The sequence below is a fragment of the Falco naumanni genome, chromosome 6, assembly GCF_017639655.2.
Source record: "Falco naumanni isolate bFalNau1 chromosome 6, bFalNau1.pat, whole genome shotgun sequence".
Lineage (NCBI taxonomy): Eukaryota > Metazoa > Chordata > Aves > Falconiformes > Falconidae > Falco > Falco naumanni.
The window spans coordinates 24,362,949-24,380,773 of NC_054059.1; the positions used below are offsets into that span (position 1 = coordinate 24,362,949).

The following is a 17,825-nucleotide window of genomic DNA, read 5'->3' on the forward strand; positions in this document are numbered from 1 at the left end:
AAAAAGCCTTCCCCTCTTTCTAGAATAAGGAGAATGAAAAAAATATACCTCTAGAGCATAGTTCTCCTCCTGGATGCTTTTTTGGCACCATAAATATCTCTAGTGACAAGCATTCAAGAATAGAAACTTGACAAAGTTATCCAACATAGCAATTGCCTGTTGATATCCTGGACAACCCAGATTTTTTTGGTTATAATGTAGACATGTTTCACTGATGAATAGTAGTTTATATAAGCCATGACAGTGGTTACCTCTCCCCTTGTATTTTATGGGAATGTCACATGCTTAACAATAAAGTATTAACACTACAGTAATCAGTGATAAAAATACATGCCCTGATTTACTTAGTATTTTGTGCAAAAAGACATCAACTGAAATGAAACTCTGCTTGTTTTGCTTATTACTTTATTTTTGCCTTTTTTTTTTTTTTTTTTTTTTTTTGCTTATTACTGTTTTGACATGAGAAAACAGGATAAAGAAAATTGGAATTCCTCCTTTTAAGGTATTCAAAAGAAAATAGCTAAAATTTTAAATAAATAGTGTAGACAAAACAGGAAAAAATGCTCAATTATGAAACTGTTGCAATCTTCATATTACTGTTTTGTACATACATGGTTTGCAGAATGAAATTGCACGCACACGTGATGTGTCTTCCAGAGACTGTTTCCCCTGATGTGCCATTTAAGTTGTGAAAGCTGGGTGATGTGGCACTAGTCAGAGTGAAGCGGGAGTTTTGCAGATCAATCTGAATCAAATGCTCTTTGATTTATTACAGTATCAGAGAATCATCTTTGAATTCATGGTGATACCACCAGTTGATCCCAATTGTAGCTGACAACCGCCTTTAGTTTTCAGCATGTATATAGGGTTTTTTCCACTTCCTTTCATATCTTCTCTGAACATCTTGCATCCCTACCTCTCTGCCATGATCCAAGGCATGGGTTGAAAGTGGATTTCTTCTGAGGCTGACATACATTAACTACAGTTATTTGGTTCAACATGGCCAACTTGGATGAAACTTGTTTGTGAAATTAGATGATTAGATAACTCCTCTCAGAGTTTAAACTATGAAATTATAAAGAAGAAATAGATAATAGGTATTATTAAAAAGTATGTGTTGCACAGTGTCATAACTCATGTTTATAAAGAGCATAGTTCAGACTATTAACAGAACCATAATGATGTGTTCATTTTTAATTAAAAATTGAACTCACATACCATCACCCTTTACATAAAAATTTAGGAGTTCTACATCAGCTGTAAATCCTTTAATATTTGCAGTGAGAACTTCAAACCAACTGTGCATAGCACTTTAATGAATTAAAGATGTTTGGTTGTTCTCTATTATTTCTGAAATCTCTCCCAAGTACAGGAGCTTCATTTAGTTGCCTCTTCACTAACTCAGTGAGATACTATTCCTTTGCCAGTGCCAAAGGCAAGTTGCACTCTTGGCCTTACTTATGACAGCTCACACATTTTTATACTCTCCCTTCCAGCCTTTTTCTTCATTTTCCTTTTCCATCCATTGTGCCCCAGTCACAACTACTTTGGAAAATACTGGAGAGGTTTTGGCAAGGAAAGTCTGCTGAACCTTATGAGAAGTGATATGAATTCCTGTATCTTTTGCACCTAATTTGAAATAGATTTTAACATGAACAAAAATTTCTCAAAAATAATCTGAAATTATGTGACCTGTTTCGAAATACCTCACATATGGCTGACATTTGCTGGACATGGCCCAGTCTGGAGGCAAACCTCGCCAGGATGCTCGCTAAGTTCGTAAGGACAGTTGGGAACCCCTGTTGTAATTCTGCCTTCTGGATAAGAGGGATGCCTTTCATGCTAACAGCCTGTTTAACTTGGAGTATTATTGTGTTTTCAGGTCAGGATTCAGTTACTTTTCTACAAACAACACATGTGTGATTCCCGATATGATGTAAAAACTGTACAAAGCCTTTTCTGACAGTCTTGTTATTCATCAGATTCTCTGTCTAGATACTGAGCAATTGATTTAATTGCTAGGAAATCAATGTTATTTTCTCTGATATGACTAAATGAATAACATCTAAACACTCTTAACTGCTTTGTTACTATTCGGTGATAGAGACCACTAAAGTCATTTAAACATTGAGCATATGAGCTTCTGTTTAAAAGACAGTGCCCATTTGTCATAATTTTTCATGAATTATACTGTTGAAACAATGACTGCCATGACATGAGGCAGTAGGAATATTGACATTATTGATTAAAACTAATTTCTTCATGAGGCTTCTATAGAGCTTGGAGTCAATGCTGTGAGGTGCTGAATGTATCCTAAGAGGAGCTTGAATTACCACTGATCTCATAAATGTCACAAGGAGTTGAGACCACCCCGTACCTTCCAGGTTCAGGCTCTTTACATCCTCATAAGTCCCTTTTGCTGCTGCAAACACCTGAAAGTTAACTTATTATTCATAAATAGACTCAAAGTAAGTAGTAAATGGTATAGCAGTTCATTGTACTTGTTTGTGATTCCTTTCCATATAGCCCCTTTGTGGCTCTGAGTTTACTGACATATTTGTGGACAAGCACGTTCCTTTGTTTCCATAGGAGAATCTCAGTTGTTGAAGGAACACTTTATTGAAATAAAATATTGTGCTTATCTATGTCAAATATGAAAAGGAGTGCATGCAAAAGAATTTTAACAAAAATAATGTTGAATGTTGATGTTTCTCAACTGTTTTCACCTTCTTTAGAACACATGTATGTGTCAGTTACGAGAACTTGAATCAAGCTTCTCCTTGACTTCACACAGAGAAATTCAGGCAAGATACATTCAGAGACCATGCAAATACAGGATGCTGCTTTAGATGTCATTCTTTGTCAGACTCCAGATTCTTTCTGGCAGTATCACCTTAGTCAGTATTGTTTAAAAAACACCTCTACGTGATGGAACCTTATTTAGCCATTGGAAGTTTCCATCACACAGATGCCTCTCCTAGCTCAAGGCAGGCATAAGGCCCCTCTATACCCTTAGTCTTTTAATTTTCATGTCTTGAAACTGCAATTCCTCTTCCCCCACCAAGAAATTAAGAACTTGCCTCTGTAGCAAATGAAAAATCTGAATTGTCTGCTCCTTCAGGGAATTTGGCCTTTTTGAGCAGCTTAGCTTGGGATTTCGTTTACAATGAGCCAAAAAATTATGGCCATATCAGGATGTTTGTGTCCATGGCGAACCTAGTCCTATTTAAAGTCTTTGCTTGTAAAAACTACCTCTGAATCTAAAATTAGAAAGAACTGTTGCCTTGCAAAACCTTTGTGAATGTAGCAAAAGGTTAACGTCACAATGACAGTGTCAGTGTTAATTTCTAACAATTATTTCATTTTCCTCATATGCTATATTAAAAAAATTTTAAAAATTTAAAGAGCTGTAAAAAAAAATCTAACCTGTTGTCTTTCAAATATTTCATTCACTGCGTGACCTAACCTGAAAACACAAAGAGGTTGTTACCTCTCCCTTTTGAGAAAAGTGAGCAAATTCTGGAGAGGTTCCTTTGTCCCTGTGCTGTGCCTAAAATAAAGACAGGTTTTTCATAAGGTCATTTTATGCCAACTGGCTTTTCAATATGCACTATATCAAGCTCACGGTACATTTGTCTGTATATTTTATTGCACAAAATATTGAATCTATAAGGTATTTTACTGAGTTCATTATGCTTTGTATTCATCCCATTATACTATATTGAGTTCAGCATCTTTAATCTATAATGCACTTTCATTTTATTTATTTTCCCCCTTTTTTTTGGTCATGATTACTCATACGCTTTTTTCGTGCAGCTGTAATGCTATTACATTATAAAAGCATTTGACAGAAGCTATTTATCAGCATTTTCATTTTTGAAGTGTGTTTTTTAGGAGTCTATAAATTGGCTTGAGTTTAGCATAAAATGTCTACCAGGGGATTGTGGGCAGCAGTATTTTAAAGCCTGGTCATGTCAAATATTTAGTAAAGAGAATTTGTGTCACAAATATATGTCTGAAAATAGAATTCCTTCATATCAACAGCCATTCTTGAAAGATTCTATAGTAATTCATGCTTTCATTGCCATTTTTAAGGGCATTATAATTTACACCATCACAATCAAGGCTTTAAATCTTAGCACACCTCCCATGAGCTGGATTAATCCATGGATTGTAAGTGAGCAATACTGGTAATCTCTGCTCAGGAGGCTTTGGTCTAGCATTTATGGTAGGAGCTAACAGGGGCCTGACTGTTGCACTGCACTGAGCTGTGCCACTGATTCTCTGTAGCCATTTGTCTCCTTACTGCAAAAATAAGTCCAATATTTTTTACTGGCTAATACAGCTTTTAGTCATGCCAAAAGCTTGGGCATGGATGAGTGAAGAAAAAGGCATTTTAGCACCTGGGAATCATTACTATTTGTCTACAAAAACACAGAATGATAAATGTTTCTTTTTCTTTTCTTTTCTTTCAGATTATTACTTTAAGAGATTACATTCCCAAAATCATTGGTCCAGATGCTTTTAAACTGTATATTGGCCTTTATACAGGTTATGATCCCACAATCAATCCTACAGTTTCTAATGTATTTTCAACAGCTGCTTTTCGTTTTGGTCATGCAACAATCCAACCAATAGTAAGGCGATTGAATGCACAGTATTTATATGATCCAGAACTCCCAAATCTCCATTTGCATGAAGCTTTCTTTAGTCCTTGGAGGCTCATTAAAGAAGGTATGGTTTTACTTAAACTGGCTTTTTTCTGGAATATTGCAACTTTTTTTGCACTTACTTATTTTGAATTAGGAATAGGAACATTTATTTGATTGCATCGCTGATTTAAGTTGTTGAACAAGTTCCAGAACGCTAACATGAACTAGAAAATTATTATGAATTAAATAGTTGTCCGAGTCTGACAAAAGCTACTCTCTAGATTAAACCACTCTGGCAGATTGGGAGTAGACTGATGAGTGTTGAATGATGATGAAGATATTTCTTTTTTTTTTTTTTTTTTTTGTGGATGAATGTGTTATCAGGTTACATATTTTCTTACACCTAAAGAAGAAGGTGGAGCCTTTTCATAGCACTATTATTCTATTTTAACCTGAAGGGGATTTTTGCATGCATTTGAATGTAGAAAACCTATGTGGTCAACATTTAAAAAACGTAGAAGCATACATGCATTCACATTGTGAAGAAAGTTATAATGGTTTTATATATGCTGTAACATATTATTTTTGTGTTTAAAGGAGGCTTGGATCCTTTACTAAGGGGTCTTCTAGCACATTCAGCAAAACTGCAGGTGCAAGATCAACTGCTGAATGAGGAGTTAACAGAAAAACTGTTTGTGTTGTCCAATAACGGTTCACTTGATTTAGCATCATTAAATTTACAGCGTGGCCGTGATCACGGACTCCCAGGTCTATTGATTTTCCTTGAATTTTCTTCCAACTGGTAACTAACAATAACCTTTTATATTTGGACTGTAATTGTAAACTGTTAATTAATAGCTTTGGTGATCAGAAAAGTAACTTAAGTCTTTTAAAATGTAAACTGCTAATAGTTCTAACTTTGATGGAAACAAAATGTTCCACAGAACTTGAAACTGAAATAGTCCGTGAAGTCTGGCATCTAAAAGGACAGTAGTAGCGAGTGGATCTGGGTGTGCTCAGTGTAGGTACCTGAGGCTCATTCTTGCTGGAACCAGCTTCAGAGGAGTGGAGTTTCTGCCTGCAGCAGCTACTTGCCACCGGCAGGCTGCCCCCAGCCTGTGGATCAGGTCAACTTAGACACCCTCATCAGCTCTACTGACCGTAGGAGGTGTTGAGAGGTCTCCAGAAGTGGTGTAGATGGCTTAATTAGGTGTACACCTAATTTTGAGAAACCGTACATGTTTGTGCTTGCTTGTTGCACTAGATCTCTTACTCTAGTCAGCCTAGGGTGAGACTGAACTACCAGTCAAGGCGCATTAGCCCATGGGGCCATGGGTACACCAGCTTAGGGGAAGACTGCTTGAGCTTAGTTCAATTTGATAGCATCAGCTGTTAAAAAATACAGTAGGTTCCCAGTTCTGTGTAAATACCTCTCCCAAACATGCCACAGCTTCTGAGACCAGGGGAAGCAATCCTCAGCATAGCAGACAGGGCCTCTTTATTTTTAGTTTCTAAAACTGTGCCCTGACCCCCTGCCTGAACAGACCACTTGTCTGCATGACTTAGCAACAACCATGGCTGCCCTTCTGCACTCTGAGCCCCGTGTCCTCACTCATGGAGGCAGGCCCGACTGACTGTCACATAGCGTTATGTCTCTGGGTGACAACTCTCTCCATTTCTCCTGCATGACTCCGCAGCCAGGAATGCTCAAGTCTTGGCTCTGAACAACAGAAATGAAGCCTGACTCTGTCCTGGACTTCAAAGCTCTCAGCTACCCAAGAGTGGAAATGGAGGTTTGATCTCCCAGACCAGAAATTAAAGATTTTTGGGAGCAGGAGAGTTTAAATCCAATGATGTAAAAGAAATCTATTTTCCAGAGAGCTAGACATGTGCCCTAGGATACTTTCCTTAGTAAAGTGCTTCAGTTACTGACTTCATTCAGGTTACTTCTTGCCCACTCTTCACCTAAATCTTGTGTTCCTAGTCTGGAAATCTCAAGACAGTGAATGCTACTATTATCTATTATCATGTTTTCATTGGTTAAATATGGGAGAATTATTTTAAACTTTTGTTTTCCTTCATGAAAATCATGTGCAGTTGCATAGCTCGTATTTTCAGATCCTGACATCATTTCCCTGATCAGTTTAACCAATAAGCCTATTCTGAGATATAACTGTCTATGGCTATGATTAATGTTGTCAGAATGTAGTGCTTTTAAATTTATTAATTTCATATATTATGCTTTCCAGTCAAGTCTAATCTTTCTTTTAACATAATATATACAGGTTATAATGACTGGCGGGAATTCTGTGGCTTACCAAAACTGGAAACTCACACTGAGCTGAATACAGTAATCACCAACCATAACATCACTGAAAAAATAATGGAACTGTACCATAATCCTAACAATATTGATGTTTGGCTTGGTGGCCTGGTAGAAGACTTTCTTCCAGATGCTAGAACTGGTCCTCTGTTTGCATGTATAATTGGAAAGCAAATGAAAGCACTAAGGGATGGTGACCGGTGAGTTTATTCATGCTGTCAAAACATTTGAGTAAAAAAAAAAAAAAAAAAAAGCAGCAATGGATATTTTAGAGATATGTGAGGATACTTCCCAGGACATAAAAGAAAATAGCTCTTAAATATGTTTTAAACATAATTTAAGTTGAATAATTTTCCCTGCCACTTCCATGTTTCTATCTTACCTCTTTTAGTTTTGTTGGGTGAGCTTTTTCTTATTCTTTTTTGGTCTGTATATAGCATGAATTCCAGATGTCATGGGTATTGTTTCTATGGTACTGAGATGTCCAACTTTGTACTCCTGGTGGAAATGCAAGGTGCCACCAGCAGTTAATTGTGACAGGGGCAGCTAACCTCTGTGTGGATGGATGTAGTACTGTGCAGGCTTTAGCTATCCCATCCCTGAGGGCTGGACTGAGCTCAGGAACTGGAAGAACCTCACCATTTTCCATGGCAACCACAGCAAAGTCAGAAGGGATAGGCAAAGGACTATAATTTAGGCTTCCTAGAGCCGATAAAAAAAAACATGTACCTGGTCTTAGATGAACTGGAACTGCAGACTGCTCCCAGAATTGCTTCATTGGACACAGCGCAGGATGTCCCATCACCCAACCCTGCACAGCTGTCACCAGTAGAACCCTCCACACCAGCAAGGCAGCAGAAATGCAGCTTCAGGTCACAAAGGGATGCAAGATGCAGTTTATATCTTGCTTCAGCTGCTGAAGTAGTTATAAACCCAACCTTTTTCTTATTTTCATCATGTATTTGTGGCAGTAACTTCAAATCTCATGAGAAGACTAATTTTAAACTGCTCACACCATGCTAGCAGTGGTGTTTTAAGTACATCTGGTCCTTACGCTCACCTTTAAGATCCTCTCATAAGTCACTGTTGTGGAAAGAAACCATTATGTAAATAAGCATCTGAGGTAGAATTTAAATCTGAACTTTAAAAAATGTTAATTAATTAGCTCACAGGAAAAAGGAATGCTAATCATAAAGGTGGTATCTTATTAGCATAAACTGTATAGACAACAAACATTCCATTCAGCTGTGTTAAAAATGTGGTTGAAACTCCTCTGAATTGTACAGGCATACTTGACCCTTTCTGGGGAAGGAAAATCTATTGAGGTCCTTGCAGCCTTGTTTCCATGCATCAGTGCCTCACAATACTACTTATTATTCAGTGTCTTATAATACTACTATTATTAAACAAACTTAAGCATAATTTGTTAACTCTAAATTGAGAAGAAGAGAGATCTAGTAATGAAAGAATTCCAGGAGTTTCTGCCACAAATTTTGTGCCAGCTGACTTAAATGTGAAACAGTATTCTGTCATTAATACTAAAGGAACTATCTAAAGGAATGTTAGGTATGTAACAATGTGTTATAGCTGTCACACAGTAAGTAAATGGAAAAGTCTAACATTCATTGCAGTGCCTTGTCAAAGAAAGTGTTGGGTGTAATTTCCATCTGCACTGCTAACACTACAAAAACACCAGAAGGCCTGCATGGATGAACAAGGAGCTTCTGAACAAACTCAAACACAAAAAAGAAGCCTGTAGAGGGTGGGAGAAAGGACAGATACCCTGGGAGAAATAAGGAGAAATTGTCCAAGCAGCCAGGCATCAAGTTAGGAAAACTGCAGCCCTGATAGAATTAATTCTGGCTAGAGAAATCAAGGGCAACAAGAAAAGATTCTATAGGTACATCGATGATAATATAAAAACTAAGGAAAATGTGGGCCCTCTACAGAAGGAGGGAGACACATGTTCACCTGGAACATGGAAAAGACTGAGGTGCTCAATGACTTTTTCACCTGTCTTCACCAACAAGTGCTCCAGCCACACCGCCCAAGTTGCAGAAGGCAAAGGCAGGGACTGGGAGAATGAAGAACGCCTGAAGGTGAACAAGTCCGTGGGACCTGAGGAGATGCATCCACAGGTCATGAGGAAACTGGTGGATGAAATGGCTAAGCCACTGTCCATCATGTTTGAGAAGTCCCGGCACTCTGGTGAAGTTCCCATTGAGTGGAAAAGAGGAAACATAACCCCCATTTTTAACAAGGGATAAAAAGGAAGACCTGGGGAACTACAGGCTGATCAACCTCATCTCTGTGCCGGGCAGGATCATGGAGCAGATCCTCCTGGAAACTATACTAAGGCACATGGAAAATAAGGAGGTGATTGGTGACAGACAACAGGGCTTCCTGTCACAGCACAAAAACTATCAAGCTGCAACAAGGTCTTTTACCATCACATACCAGCATATTCTTCATACAGTCCCTCTGCTACCTTCTCCTCACCTCATCCAAAGCATGTGTTCTCTCTTCTCTTGCTTCTTCCTCTCTTCCTTGGCTGCTCTCTCTTCAACCCCTTACCAGAACCAGCCATAGCTGCACCTTATCTATATCAGCCAACCCGCCAACCCTGAAGCCAACCCACAGTTGTATATTATCAATGTTAATTAACCCAGCTTCATTCCTCTACAGGCTTCACTAAGGGCAAATCATGCCTGACCAATTTGGTGGCCTTTTGTGATGGGGTTACAGAGTTAGTGGGTAAGGGAAGAGCCTCAGACCTCATCTACCTGGAGTGCAAAGCATTTGACACTGTCCAGCACAACATCATTGTCTCTAAACTGGAGAGATGTATTTGATAGGCCACTCAGTGGTTAAGGAATTGTCTGGATGGTCACACTCAAAGAGTTGCAGTCAACAGCTCGATGTCCAAGTGGAGACTACTGACAAGTAGTATTCTTCAGGGGTCTGTACTGGGACCAGTGCTCTTCAACATTTGTGTCAGCAACATGGACACTGGGATCGAGTACACCCTCAGCATGTTTGCTGACAATACCAAGCTGTGTGGTGCAGTTGACATGCTGGAGGGAAGGGATGCTATCCAGAGGGACCTTGACAGGCTTGAGAAGTGGGCTTAGCCCTTTTAAGGCTCGTAGTCTTAAAATCTTTTGTCAGTCATCTGACAAAGCATGAAGGGATTTCTTTTTTTCAATGTACTTAACTGAAGCACTGTCTTAACCTCAGCCTAATCACCTGAAACAAATTGTTTCTGTTCCATCAGCCTTGACTTTCTGTCTCTTCCTACTCTGAATCTTTTTGTGATATCAGAATTTGTAATAGTTGGGAAAAATACTGAAGCTGACTTAGTCATTCTTTACATAGGGGGGGCTTGCGCCTTTTTATTTTCCTTTTTTCTTTCTTTTTTTTTTTTACTCTAACACTGTAAAATTCACCTGTAAAATTTTGGTCACCTGAGACAGATCAATTAGAGCAACCTTTGTTAGAGTAAATACCTCTCTGCTGGATAGATTAACAACTAATTTTCTGCTGAAGCCTTTTCAGCAGTGTAGATAAAACTGAATTTTGTGATGAAAGTGGAATAGGTTTTAATGTATGTGAAAAGGGAAATTATAGGTGTAGGAGGCATGAGTGGAGCAAAACCTTTGATGGGTTTGATTATGGGAAAGGGCCTGGGAATGGTCATTGAGGATTCAGGATGCTCTGAGAAGTTTGGGAACAGTATGCAGGTGAGGGGTAAGAGGAAGGCATCTTTCTTTTTTTCTCTCTCCAGTCCCTCCATCTCTCCTAAATTTCTTATCACAGTGCTGCTGAGGTGTGAAACATTCACTCTGTCCCTGGTCCTGTGGATTGCTTCTTCCTCCAGTATAGGCAAAACAGGACAGAATTCTCCCCAAATTGTCCTGCTGTAGGTAACTATCTGTTTACAAATAAAGCCCATTTTCCAAAATTTCACATGCACTTACCTTACTTAACTGGTACACTCCTGTTGGCAGCAGGGTCTAATTTGCCCTGAAAACCCCCTCCCTGGGGCACCTAGCAGCCCTCCTGGTCCCAAGAATGCACACTGGACTATCAGACATCTCATTTGCATGGTACTGTTGCAGGCAGCTCACAAAAACCCTAAGATGCTGCACATATGCCAGGTTTGCACAGGGTCTGCAGCCAACGTTGCTGTTCCCTTCCAGTCAGAAAAGTTTAAACACAAATTCCACAGACTTTTCTCAAAACCTCAGCCTTGTTCCTTCAGTACTATGGACACCTAAGTGTTAAAACTGAGGTCAATTTGTAAGTGTGATCACATCCATACTTTACTGCTAATAGTCTTAGGATATGTTCCCACAAATCCCTCCTAGCATTTGGAAAAATCCTCATTGGCCTGAGCACCATAGGGAGCTGTCTTAGCAGTTTAGCAGTGCTTAACACTGTTTAATGCACAAATGCAAATGTGCTATCAAACTCTCCAGAAATATTTTTGCCTTTCATGACATGTCTTTATGTACAATATATTTACCTTATCTTTTTTTCTCCAGCATTTTCTTTCCCTTTCTTTTAATCTTTGAACACATATGTATGTGTGTATGCATACATATATATTATGTATAACAAATTTCATTTAACAGATACACTTTTATAGCACCAGCTAGTTCTTCTGTTCAGGCACCATACTCCTGATCTGACAAATTGGAAGAAGCAGCTCCTGTCTGTTCCAGCCAGTCCTCTTATCTTACCTTTTTTTTATGGTCAAAAGCATAATTAGTCTTACAATTTCCTGCTATAATTAATCTGCATATCAAAAGCTTTCTTAGCAAATTAAGAAGTCCATATTAAACAGAGGAGCATTCAACAATACCCGTTTTCATAGCAACCATTCAGTAATGACAAGCAGAACTAAAAAATCTATGGTATGGGGAAATCTATTATGGCTACTCCTGATCTGGCTATGGCTATGGTATGGCTACAGATTTAACTCTGTAATTTATACTTAAAACAGTCTATGAGTGCACAGTGAATACTGGTGTGCATAGGATTAAGCACCTAGTTCAAACATATTAGTTCCAAGTTTTCCTCTCAGGATTGTTAACTTTTTTTGTGGCCCTGTATCATCAATGAAAAGCAATTCTGCAATTGTGAATAATGAATAGTTTTAACCAGCTGACTTTAACACATCATCTGAGTTGACTAGTACATCAGACTCACACAGCCTTTTTGGGGCTTTCAAGTTGGGTATGTAAGTCTGCAGATCATGGTGTTTACTTTTAGTATTGTTGTATCCGCCTACATTTTTCTGTAATTCTTAGTTTTGTTTTTTTACATAGGGTACTGTGAAAGTAAGAGTAATCAGCGCTTCAAATTTGATCTTTCCCAAATGTTTCTATCACTCTTTCCAGATTTTGGTGGGAAGATGATAACGTTTTCACAGAAGCTCAAAAACACGAACTAAAAAAACACTCATTGTCCCGCGTAATTTGTGATAACACAGGGATTTCAGAAGTACCAGCAGATGCCTTTCGACTTGGAAAGTTTCCACAGGATTTTAAGCATTGTGACAATATACCTGGGATGAATTTAGAGGCTTGGAAAGAATTTTATCAGGAAGGTAATCTGGTAGTTACCAGTCTTTTTCTGATGGGAGGGGAGAGCAATCAGCAGTTAGAGGATTGACCTTGGTTCTGACAGGTCTTGGGTTATTGGTCTGATGCAGAACTTCAGTATTTCCACCACTTACACATGCTATCTAGGTCTTTCTCTCTTTTTTTCTCAACTTCCTCTGTAAAAAAAAAGGTAGCGTTTGCTAACTTCGCTTTGGTAACATAAAAAGTTTATGAGATATCCAGACTTTATGGCAATTGAGGCAGGAATTCTTAGAAAATATTAATTAAGTCCTCTGCAGAACATAATGTTAGAAGATAACACTAATTTTACAAGTATTATTCAATCTGGAGGTATTCCATACAAAATCTTGTCCAAAAATGAACAATTAAATTCTTGGTCACCTTAAAACGTGAGTAATTTCACTGAAGTTAATATATGGCAGTAAGGGAGAATAATGTCCATTTGTGAAGGTAAGTTCTTAAGTTTTTAAAAGCTTGTAATACAGTCTTTTTATTTGTAGAGGAAATATGTGGAACACCAAAGAGTGTGGAAAATGGTGATTTTGTTTACTGTTCAGAATTTGGAAAATCTACAGTGATTTACTTGTGTCAATACGGATTCCAATTACAAGGAGAAGAGAAATTAACCTGCACAAGTAAAGGATGGAACTTTGAGGCTCCTATTTGTATAGGTATCTTTTTTTGTTGTTGTTGTTTCTGAATTTTCTAGAAGCTAAAGTCCAGCACAGTAATCAGAAGTGAACTCCCTCATATGTTCTCTTGTAGTCAACCTTCTGGGTTTATAGGTACAATAACATGGCAACGTGAAACTCTCATTGCTCCAGAATTGCTATCTCTACCTCTACCCATCCTGATTCAGCAATCAAGTTGATTATAGGAAAATGTCACTAAAAATTACTTAATTAAGTAAAAATTGAGTCTATTAACAGCCAGTAGGAAAAAAAAAAAGCAGCAAATCAGAATTATACGTTGCTCCCTCCTAAATTCAACATAACAAGACAGACAGTTTTCATTTTTCTAGCCTTGTTTCAATGAATGCTCTAGGTACAGAATGAGCTCGGCACCAGTAGTTCATGTATCAACTTAATGAGTTAAGTGACAAAGAAAAAAAATTCTGAAGTGAGTAAGTGAAATTAATCAAATTAATTATCACCTCAGTTCCAACCACCCTCTTCCAAATATCTGTGAAAAGATTTTCCCAAAGTAATTCCTTCTTCAGGTAGAAAAGTAGAGCAGGTGAAAATCAGCAAAGAGATTCTGTCTTTCAATATTTAATGCACATTTTCAGAGACATATTTTTCTGTAATTTTAATTGCTCTTTTATCTTCTCTCTTCCTTTTGCCTTATTTTTACTGTTGAATAGAATAAGATAGGAAGAAAGAGAATGTGGCAAGTATTTCATTACAAGACCTTCACTCTTTGCAGCTATGAAGGATGAATTCGCTGTTCACATTTCAACTGGGTGTGTTTATAATGGTGTGTGTATATATTTTTATATAAATATATATATATATACACACACACATACTCAAACTTCTCAGCTTTATAACATGAGAGAAAATGAAACCTGAAAAGGCCATATTTGGGACTATAATATGGATGGTGGTAAATTAATTTGAATGCAAGTGCTGCAGCTGATCCGCAACAAAGTCTGCTTATCAGTATTTCTGTGACAGCAGAATAGAAAACTATTCATTCTAATTGTATACCTGGTATGGAAAAAGTCAAATGAAATTTGCAGCTCTTTCCTTTATTCAAATCCTATTTATCCATTGAATTCCACCCACATAAATACCATATAAAGAAATAAAGCTGTTAAATGAATTACAATAAAATCTTTTCGATAGATTAATGTTCTGGCAGCAAACTGAATAAATAATTTATACGAATGAATCATTCCTTGTCCTAGTTTCTTTTAATATGTTCAGTAATGTAAACAAAAGACTGTATATCTGCTATAGGAAAACAAGCTGCTGCATATATTAAATAAGCAACGCCTTTATTAAAAGAAAACCATCAAAACCCACTTACACAGATGCTACTTGAGTTTTACAGTAGAAAGCACTTTGTTCCATGCATGTCTCTGCAATGTGTTCCCATTCTTTTAAATGTTCAGCAAATTAGGAATGTCAAGCAATATAATGAGGAGGATAGAGCTTAGCATTTCTGCAGATGGTTTCAAAATTATATGCTGCTCTGGAAAAGACAGAACAGCCTGCTGGCAAAAGCATAGGAATCTGAGAGCTGTTAATTCCTGCTTACTAACTTTGGCTTTGACAGAAATCATTTCTATTGATTCAGGAAGTCATTTAGTGCTAGACTACTCTACCTTCCTTTATATTAAGTGTTATCTTACTCTTGATAGATAACTCTGTTTACTGTGCTTTAATAAAGTATGGCGCTCTTGGTATAGTAGAGTAGGCTGGAAAGATCTGACATGCACTATTTAGTGACGGAAAGAAAAGTTAGCTAGTTAACAGATAGCATGGCTATGTATCTACAACAGCTGAAATAGCACATTTGAATTACAGTGCAGGCAAAGCCTGTGCAGGTTTTCCTTCCCAGATGATGACGAAGCCAGTGGGAGTTAACCCAAAATGTACTCTTGATGGGAGTAATACTTATCTTCATCCTGTATAACAGATTATTTTCCTACTTCAGAGAGGTGTTATGAAGGTTAGCATTTCTTAAGGTTCTGAATTTTAAGATTATTCCTTGCATTGCATTATTAATTGTTGATTGTCTCAGTTGATGGCTAGCTTTGGACACAGCTGCTGCTTTGTATTAAAATTTAAGAGAGGATCAGGTTTGATCCTATTTCCAAAGATGGTATTCCCTAAGTGGTCTGAGTGACAATACTAAATGAAGTCAGTAAATCATTCCTACGCGGTCAGTTTCTAGTACTGATCCAAAAAAGCTGCTTAGCCTGAAGTAGCAAATCAAAAATAAGGTATATAACCAAAAAAAGAAGACACTGAAGGCTCAGCTGCCTGCCCACATACAGGCTCGCAGTGCTTCGCAGGACCATGGGTCAGAGATCTTGAACAAGCTGGCAAATATTATACGGGACCAATGGAAAACTATCTAGAACAGTGCTGGGCACCTATCTTTAGGCAACTAAATCCAGACCTGCAAGTAAATATTGCACAGAAAGAAGAAAGATGCAGAAATATGAAAAAGACTCTATTCTTCCCCTCATTGAGTACTTTCTTTTCTGCACTCCACACTGTCTCCCATTTCCTCACATGATCAGAATATGAAAGGTCTTGAATGGCCTCAGGAACAATGTGTTTATGTACATTTTTCAATAGATAATTGTTCAACTGCTCACCATTCTGTCAGGATACTGTCATTTCACAGAATTTATATAACATCTAGAAACAACCATCTTTGCAGTGATATCACATATTACTGTTATAAATTTTATAACCAAAGCTAACCTGAATCCTTGACTCCTCAAAATCATGCCTAGAAGCGTATAGAACTTTCAGCATTATTATTTTCACTATCTCTGTAGAGCGCAGTATGGAGAAAGTTTATAGAGGAACTCAGTCTTAGGACATAAGCACATGCAAGGAGAGCTCTCAGATTCACAGTTTGCATTTTTGAAATTCAGCTAATTGCATTTGTAGCTTTTGGTAGATTACCAAAACAAAATTTTCTTTTTTCATCATTTCCAGCTTACAAACAAACACACCCCCCCCCAAATCAAAACAAAACAAAGCAAAAAAAAAAAAAAAAAAAAAACCAAACCCAACCCACAACAAAAAAAAAAAAAAAAAAAAAAACAACAAAACCAAAAAACCAAACCAATCCAGTTCTGTGCTTTAAACAGTAACAATGTGGATCTTGGGCAGTATCTGTGTGTCACTGAAAGTGTACAATACCTTTCGTTTATGAATACTTGTAGAAGGTGTGTATGAGAAGGCAGTAATACCTCTGTAATTTGTCACGATTATTGATCCGTGTGTATTCATTTTGCAGACATCAATGAATGCGAAAATGAAATTAATCCAGCATGCTCTCCTTCTGCTAAATGCGTTAACACTAAAGGCAGCTATAAATGTCTCCATACTGACCCTTACCAGCTGGCAGAAGATGGAAGAACATGCATTGGTAATGCCTGCAAACCTACTGTCTTTTAAAACTTTCTTTGTTCTGTTTTACACTGCTGTAAAAATCACAAAATTGACATTTATTAAAGAACTGTTAACAGACATAAAAAAATGTCTACGCAGTCATGGGCATAAAGATACAGTCAGATTCTGTAAAGTAAATTAAGGTATTGAATAAATAATACAGACACAGAAGTAAGCTTTTCATTTTCCACTCCTACCATATATAAGCCACTATTTCCTGACAATGCATGTGCAGGGGGGATCAAACCTACCTGAGTTTTACCTAGTTAGTGTCTAAACTCAGCATCTGAATCTTAACTAAGTTCCACCTATGTGACCTAGCATAAATTATGCATTTTCTTGGTTTTTTCAGCTTTTCAGCATGTGTGGAAGCTGTGTAGTGTTTTAAGTTTTAGGTGGGGAGTACAAGTGTAGTCACCCACTGATGCAGAGCAATACCTGCTCTGGGGAAATAGTGCTTAGATCTGTCAAAAGCTCCATGAAAACCCGCAAGTCAAACTCAAGTGGATGGATATCTACTTTACCAAAGTGCCCAAAGGAAGCACAGAAAGTCTAGAGTGCTCAAATCTTGAGCATATTGAGTGCTGTATATGACACAGTCATAGGTAGACTGAATCTCACTGATGGCACATTCCTTGTTTCCTGTTTCAGCAAATACCTTGGTTATGACAGGTGGGATCACACTGTCCCTTATTATTAATTGCACAAGGAAAACACAGAATGATAATAATTCTGTGGAGGAGGGGGGGGGGGGGGGGGGGGGGAGGAGGAATTACCTTCTTGCAAACAAACAGATGTTTTCAATGATATGATGTGCATCCAGTCAGTTTTCCAGCTGTGGTTCTGGACCACTTAAGCACGTCCCTCAAGTGAGATCTCATCCCTGAAATGAAATGTTAAGAGAGGCCGTGTGAGAACATCAAACACCCAGGAGTGAAGGATGATAGCGGGAGACTGTTCTAACTCAGCAGCACTTGGCATCCCTCTGGGCAGACACACCAGCAAAAGTACCTTCGCAACAATGAATGCTGCCAGAAGGATCTAGCTCTCTCTTGCTGTAGCAAATGCAAATGCAAATCCTCAG

At 37.9% G+C, this 17,825-nt stretch overlaps 1 protein-coding gene across 1 annotated transcript in view; it reads left to right on the plus strand.

Annotated features, from left to right (window-relative positions):
- TPO (thyroid peroxidase) overlaps window positions 1-16,781 on the plus strand; it is a 46,440-nt gene extending 29,659 nt beyond the window's left edge. The window contains exons 8-13 of the mRNA XM_040598478.1: window positions 4,476-4,734; window positions 5,250-5,420; window positions 6,938-7,175; window positions 12,378-12,586; window positions 13,103-13,273; window positions 16,587-16,781. Coding sequence (XP_040454412.1) covers window positions 4,476-4,734; window positions 5,250-5,420; window positions 6,938-7,175; window positions 12,378-12,586; window positions 13,103-13,273; window positions 16,587-16,747 — 1,209 coding nt within the window. The 3' untranslated portion in view covers window positions 16,748-16,781. The remainder of the gene's footprint in view (window positions 1-4,475; window positions 4,735-5,249; window positions 5,421-6,937; window positions 7,176-12,377; window positions 12,587-13,102; window positions 13,274-16,586) is intronic.
- The last annotated feature ends 1,044 nt before the right edge of the window (window positions 16,782-17,825 follow it).